The sequence below is a fragment of the Octodon degus genome, unplaced genomic scaffold (genome assembly GCF_000260255.1).
Source record: "Octodon degus isolate 3935 unplaced genomic scaffold, OctDeg1.0 scaffold00056, whole genome shotgun sequence".
Classification (NCBI taxonomy): Eukaryota; Metazoa; Chordata; class Mammalia; order Rodentia; family Octodontidae; genus Octodon; species Octodon degus.
Genome location: NW_004524632.1, coordinates 11,704,247 through 11,710,839, shown reverse-complemented (window position 1 = coordinate 11,710,839; position 6,593 = coordinate 11,704,247). Strand labels below are relative to the sequence as shown.

At 59.1% G+C, this 6,593-nt stretch overlaps 1 protein-coding gene across 2 annotated transcripts in view; it reads left to right on the top strand.

Moving 5' to 3' along the window:
- Mpp2 (membrane palmitoylated protein 2) overlaps window positions 1-2,355 on the top strand; it is a 17,131-nt gene extending 14,776 nt beyond the window's left edge. For both annotated transcript variants that reach the window (XM_004633813.2, XM_012515296.2), the window contains 3 exons: window positions 38-321; window positions 430-558; window positions 671-2,355. In XM_004633813.2, coding sequence (XP_004633870.1) covers window positions 38-321; window positions 430-558; window positions 671-847 — 590 coding nt within the window. In that variant the 3' untranslated portion in view covers window positions 848-2,355. The remainder of the gene's footprint in view (window positions 1-37; window positions 322-429; window positions 559-670) is intronic.
- The last annotated feature ends 4,238 nt before the right edge of the window (window positions 2,356-6,593 follow it).

The window sequence follows — 6,593 nt, the reverse complement described above, 5'->3', positions numbered from 1 at the left end:
GCGTGCGTGCGTGCGTGCGTGAGTGCGTGTGCGCCATGCAAAACAGCCTGCTCCAGGTTAAAGCGGGGACGCCCGGGACGAAGTGCCGAGTCCACCGCAGTGTGTCTCCCCGTACCAGACACGTCGAGGCGGCCCAAGGACTCAGAGCGAGAGGGCCAGGGCTACAGCTTCGTGTCCCGTGGGGAGATGGAGGCCGACATCCGCGCAGGCCGCTACCTGGAGCACGGCGAGTACGAGGGCAACCTGTACGGCACGCGCATCGACTCTATCCGTGGCGTGGTGGCCTCTGGCAAGGTGTGCGTGCTGGACGTCAATCCCCAGGTACTGCACCGCGGCCCGCAAGGGCGCACCCGCGCCGGCCCCAGCGCCGCCGTCCTTCCTGCCCCGGTGTGCGTGCGGAGTGCGCGCCAGGCTCCCCTTCTCCTGCAGGCAGTGAAGGTGCTGCGGACAGCTGAGTTTGTCCCTTATGTGGTGTTCATCGAGGCCCCTGACTTCGAGACCCTACGCGCCATGAACCGGGCGGCGCTGGAGAGCGGGGTTTCCACCAAGCAGCTCACGGTGCGGGGAGTGGAGAGGGCGGGGGTGAGCAGGGGCCGAGCGGAAGCCGCCGAGCCGCTCTGGGAAGGGCGCCTGGCGGGCCCGGAACCTGACAGGGCGCGCTCTGCGGCAGGAGGCCGACCTGCGGCGCACGGTGGAGGAGAGCAGCCGCATCCAGCGGGGGTACGGGCACTACTTCGACCTCAGCCTGGTCAACAGCAACCTAGACAGGACCTTCCGAGAGCTGCAGGCTGCCATGGACAAGCTGCGCACGGAGCCGCAGTGGGTCCCTGTCAGCTGGGTGTACTGAGCCTCGGCCCTCCACGTCCCCACCTGTGACCCAGGCCTGACTCTGGCTCTAGGCTCCCAGTTGGCCCCGTGTCAACACAGAGGGTACCCTGCCAGAGAGATGGGCATTCTTGGGGCACCTCCGTGCCCAGGTGCTGCCCACTCTCCGAGCCCCTTGGCCACCAGATATTCCTCTCTGTGGGCCAGGCGGGCCCCAGGACGTCCTCCGAGTCACCTCCACAGCACTCAGTCCAGAGAGGAAACTGCTTTGAGACCACAAGGGCAGTTGCTCCCTGCCGGCCAGTTCTGCTCCTTGTCCCCAGTCGCCTGGTTCCTGCGCCTGTGCTAGTCCTGGGAGCAGGCTGTCTCCAGGGGCCAGGAGTGAGTACCCTTCAACCCCAGCTTGTCACTGCCGCGCCCTCTCCTGAGGGTTCCCCATCCCGGACAGCAGAGGACTCTGTGTGGCGGTGGCCGGGGCAGGACACGTCCTGCTTCACCTCTGCCCGTTGTGACCATGGAAACCCTGTGGTGCACTCGGCAGCTACTGGCACCCCAGCCCTGGCTGTCACAGCCCAGGTGTGCAGCTTGTGGCCCTGCTGTTGCACACAGCCCTGGGGTGGGTAGGGCTTAGCGGTGGGCAGAGGGAGTTTCCTTTTGAAGGCTCTTCTTTGGGGCCTTTCTGTTGGGCTGCAGAGGCCCTCACCCAGTGGCAGAGCCTGGCCATCTAAGACGTCTCCCGCCACTCTTGTCACTTCCCTGGATGTCACCCACTGCTTGAGGAGGGCCCTTTGTAAAGGAGGAGACTGTCCTGTGTGAAGAGGAGTCCTGCTTTGCATGCCCGACACTGCACTCCTGTTCTTCCCCTTGGTCCTTCCAGGGGGAGCCTGTGCTCACAGGGACCCCCGGGCCCTCCAGATCGTGTTCACAGGAGATTCCTTAGGACGGCCCCCACTACAGCCCCCCAGGACTTTCCAGGATTCCCTCACCCGGTCTTCATAGGAACACCCTCTACCCGTGCTCAAGGAGATCCCATAGAATGCACCCCAGCCTCTTGCAGGGTCTTCACGGGACGCCCCCATACTCGTGGGAGATCCTGAGGACTCTCCAGCCTGTCACATTGGCTTGCTTAGAACATCCCACACCTCAGTCCCTCAGGGGTCTCCCTAGGGTGCCCCCACTCCATCCCCAGAGATTTCTCAACACCCCACCTCATGCTCAAAGGGGACCCCTGGGACACCCTCACCCCACTCTCAGGGGATGCCCTAAGATACTTCCCCCAAGCCTCCCAGCCCCTCTGAATGTCAGATTAGTCTCTGCTAAGGCGGCAGCCAGCGATCACCATGAGCCACTGTGCCCGGGTTTCCTGGGGAGGGGGAGAGCAGTATTTATGACAGATATTAGAGATCTATTTATTCTCTTTGTAATCCCGTTGTGTTCACGGAGGTCCACTCTGGTGGCCCGCCCCTCTACCCAGTCCTCAGTTGTTTCCTGGTGCGTCACCCCCATCCTGTGCAGACCGGGGCGGGGGAGGGGCTGGTCCCCATCCTGGGAAGGACCTGCTCTTATATTAACCTTGCGAGCTCCCGGCTAAGTAGTTGAGGTAGAGGCTCGGGGTCACTGGGGCTTCATCTCCAGTGGCCCCCAAGGCTCAAGGGCTCTCCTACCTCCCCCTGTGCTGCCTGGTGGGTGTGTGCCCAGGTAGCTCTGTGAACCCCGCCTTCTGCCTGCTTTGGGGTCCTCAGGACATGAAGACCCTGTCCCCCCCAGCAGTCCACATGGTCACAGCCAGGTCCCTCCCTTGGCCATCTGATTCTCCATTCCTGACTGGTTTTGTTTTCCTTTGAATAAATGTGAAAGCTAAGGCTGGGGGCTCTGTGGTCAGGCTGGGAAGCCGTGGGGATGCCGCGGGCCAGGGAACAGAGGCGGGGATTTCAGTGCCAAAGCTGGGTGTGGTGCCGCTGCCCGTGCTGTCCTTGGCCTCTGTCTCCAGAAGCTGCTGCTAAACCTCACGCCAGGAGTATGCCAGCTGGGGGCAGGGAGGACGTGTCCACGCCTAGGCCGCCTGTTCCTCTGGGCGCCCTGCAGCAGCTGCGCAGCATCTCTGGGCTCAGGCTGCCCTCCGTGAAGGTGCCTCAGCCTCCCCAGGGTAGGACCGGCACCGGTGCCAGGTGCTTCACACAGGTCACCTTGATGCCACCAAGAGAGGTGTGACAGACGCTCTGGGAGTCCAGAGCGCGCCTCAGGATCACTGCAGCCCCACGTGAAGCCACCCTCCTCGATGTCCCTGGGCACAGTGCTCCGCCCCAAGCAGCACCAGCCTGGCTGGGGGCTCAGGCAGCCACGGGGCTCGTGTGGCGTGGCTTGCAGCGCACAGCATTGGTGATTAGATGCCAATGCTGGGAAGTGCCCTGGCCTCTTCCTGGCGCAGCGGTCTTCCTGCTTGGCTTTTCTGAGTCTCTGCCTCCCACCCCCTCCTCACCTCAAGCTGACTTGGGAGCCCCCTCTGGGATTCCCAGCAAGCTGTACTGCAGCTGAACCGGCCCAGTGGATCTCAGTCCACACATGGGGGCCGCTGCAGCTCAGTGAACGCAAGCTCAGAAATTAAAGACAGATTGCAGACTTCGGAGTTTGGGCTATATCAGTGGTAGTGGTCTGTGTCTGTCCACAGGTAGATGGATAAAGGGCCAGCCAGATAGCTTGGTGGATTAAAGCGCCTGCTTAGGCAGACACAGGGACCAGGTTCGATCCCCAGCATCTGTGCCGGCCCCGCCCCCTGGGGCACGCTGAGAGGGCGATTGAGACTGGGTGTGGTGGTGCAGGCTTGGGAGGCTGAAAATAGGAGGATCGCTGTGAGTCTCATCTACGTAGTGAGACCCTGTAGACCCTGTACTAAAATACATAAAAAAAAAAAGGATGGGTGTATTTCCCTGGCAAGCACAAGGGTCTGAGTTAAATCTCCGCTTCTGCCAAAAAAAGAAAACATTACTTGCAAATGGGAGGAGAGTGGGAGGTGAAGGAGGGGAGAGGAAGGAGAAGTGAAAAGATCCAAGATGTGGGCCAACGAGAGCTCAGCGGACTAAATCACTGCTTAGGCAAGTCCCTTCAGGAGAGCCTCATTGGAGGGTTCATTGAGGGAGTAACCTGGGGCACTGGTGACCCCTTGAAGCAGTGCCCCACTGTTGGGGGGGCACCAGAGTGGCAACTTGGGCCGGACAGTGGATTCTCACTCACCTGCCCTGCAGAGGGCGCCAGAAGTGCAGGAGAAAGGGACAAAACTGATTCACAGTTTGGCCACAGGGGAGGAAGCCTGGGCACTCCCCCACCTGGCTGGCAGGAAGGGCTGGAGCCCACCTGGGAAATAGCTTCTCCTGCAGGTCCTCATTTTAAAAAAGCTTTCCCTGTCTCGGGATTTGGGCACGCTGTCATCGCCTGATCAGTCACTGATTTTCCTGCGGATGCCACAGCAGGCAGCTGGAGCACAAGATCAATAAAGACCAGGGAGTGGGAGGCGGTCAGGTAGCTCAGTGCATTAAAGTGTCTGCTCCGGCAGACACGGGGTGTGGGGTGTGTCTTCTGATTGCCATGCTGGCCCCCAGGGTGTGCTGAGAGACCGGGCGTGGTGGTGCCTGTAATCCCAGCATTTGGGAAGCTGAAAAACAGGAAGGATCACTACGAGTCCAAGCTGTGTAGTGAGACCCTGCAGGCCTTGTGCTAAATACATTAAAAAAAAAAAAAAAAATCAGGCAGTGAGGCAGAGGGGGCTCAAATCATAAGCTGTCTGAAGCCAGGAAGATAGCTCAGTGGCTTAAGTGCCTGCGTGGCAAGCACAAGTCCTGAATTCATATCCCCAGAACAACATCAAAAAAAGTTACCATGGGGAGGGGGAGATGGCTCAGTAGAAGAAGAGCTTCCCTGGCTAGCGCAAAGACCTGAGTTCAATCCCCGGTTCTGCAAAATAAATAAATAAATAACGTTACCATAAACTGTCTGAAGAAGGAAGAAGGAGGGAAGAGGGGGAGGGGAGGAGGAGGAGAAGAGGAAGAGAAAGAAGAAGCGGAGGAGGAGGCATGAGCAAAGGCTCTCACAGCCCTGGGCGGGGGATGTGGGGGGGAGCAGAGTGGAATTTGTAGACCTCTGAAACCTGTGGAAGTGGGGATTTGATTACCAGGGGAGAAGCGCAGCTCTTGCTGCAGGCGAAGGTGGGCAGCTATTCCCTGGGGACTGCATCATGGGGACAGAGCTATAGCCATCTGCAGGAAAGGCCCTTTTACAGCTGAGAGGGACTGCCAGGATTAGCTTGTCTCTAAGGATCTTGGTAATTTTTGACTGAGTTTGTGACATTTTATTTATTTATTTATTTATTTATTTATTTATTGGTGGAACCGGGGATTGAACTCAGATCCTTGAGTTTGCCAGTCAAACGCTTATCCTACTGAGCCATCTCCCCGGCCCCTGTGACATTTTTTAGTACCAGTATAGTTTTAAAATAACTTTTGACTCTTTTCTGTCTTTATTTCTTCTACCCTGCCTCAGAAAAGCTTTTGCTTTTAGGCAAGCCTGCATACACACCTTTTTTTGCTTTGTCTTTTGTTCGATCTTACTGTGTAGCCCAGGCTGGTCTTGAGTTCATGTAGCCCAGGAGGCCTCCTGCCTCAGCCTCCTGAGGGCCGGGAGTACAGCCCTGCACTATGCAGCTCCCCGTAGAGCTGCTCTTCCTGTGACTTCTGTGGCCCTGCTTATTTCCTATAGGGTCAACACAGGTGACCCCTTAACCCCGAGAACTTGCACCTGTGTCTGAGTGTATTTCCCTTCACGGAGGATACCGTTAGTTAACCACCTGTGGGTGCCGTCGCTTGGCGTTCGCTAGCTTTCCTGGTGGCACGTCACCCCCACATTGGAGGGGACGTGACAGACAGTGGCAGCCATACAAGGCCTCTGTAGCTCAAAGTCAGCAACAGCGTAAGTTTGGGAAGGCAGACCTGGGCGTGAGCTAACCCGGAGCATCTTACACTTTAAAACGTTAGATTCTGGAGGCAGGAATTGCAGCGCGCACAGGATTGTAGAAGAAAACCAAGCAAAGCAAAGCAAATGCAGCCGGTACAGAGAGTTGGACCGAGAGCTAAAATCCTTAGTCCTCCTGGTTTTTAAAAACGTAAGGCAGTGCGTGACACTGGGGCAGACAACATACTATTCTGTAAACATCGTTTTGTTAAATTCTAAAAGGGACACGGAGGCCACAGGGACAAAAGACAAAACCGGGGGCCGTTAGCCACCCACCTGTGAAAAGGCTCGTGTTTCCCGAGACCCAGGCTCTTCACCCCGCCGCGGCCCAGCGCGAGCCCCTCCTCTGGCGCCCCTTCTTGCCTTGAAACGGGACGTAGGTGCGGCGACCACTCAGGGAACGTTGGCGCGACACCGTTGTCAGCCCTAAATTTTCTCCACCAGTCGTCCTCTCCGCGGCCGGGAACCCGGCGGAGGCTAGAGCGCTCTTTGGGGTTCGCAGGGACCCCGCGCCAGCGTTGGCGCCTGGCTCCGGGCGCCCGCGGGACGTGCGTGGGAACACCAGCCACAGAGCGAGCCGCCTCCCAGGGGACGCCGCGCGGGTGGGCCAGGGCGACCCAGGGCGCGGTCACCGCCTCACCCGTGTCCCGGCCCCGCGTTCTCAGGAAGAGGCTCGAGCCCAGAGGCGGCTCCAGACGCCAGCCCGCTGCCGCTGCGCACTGCCCGCTGCCCCCTGCCTCCTGCCCCCTACCCCCTACCCCCTGCCC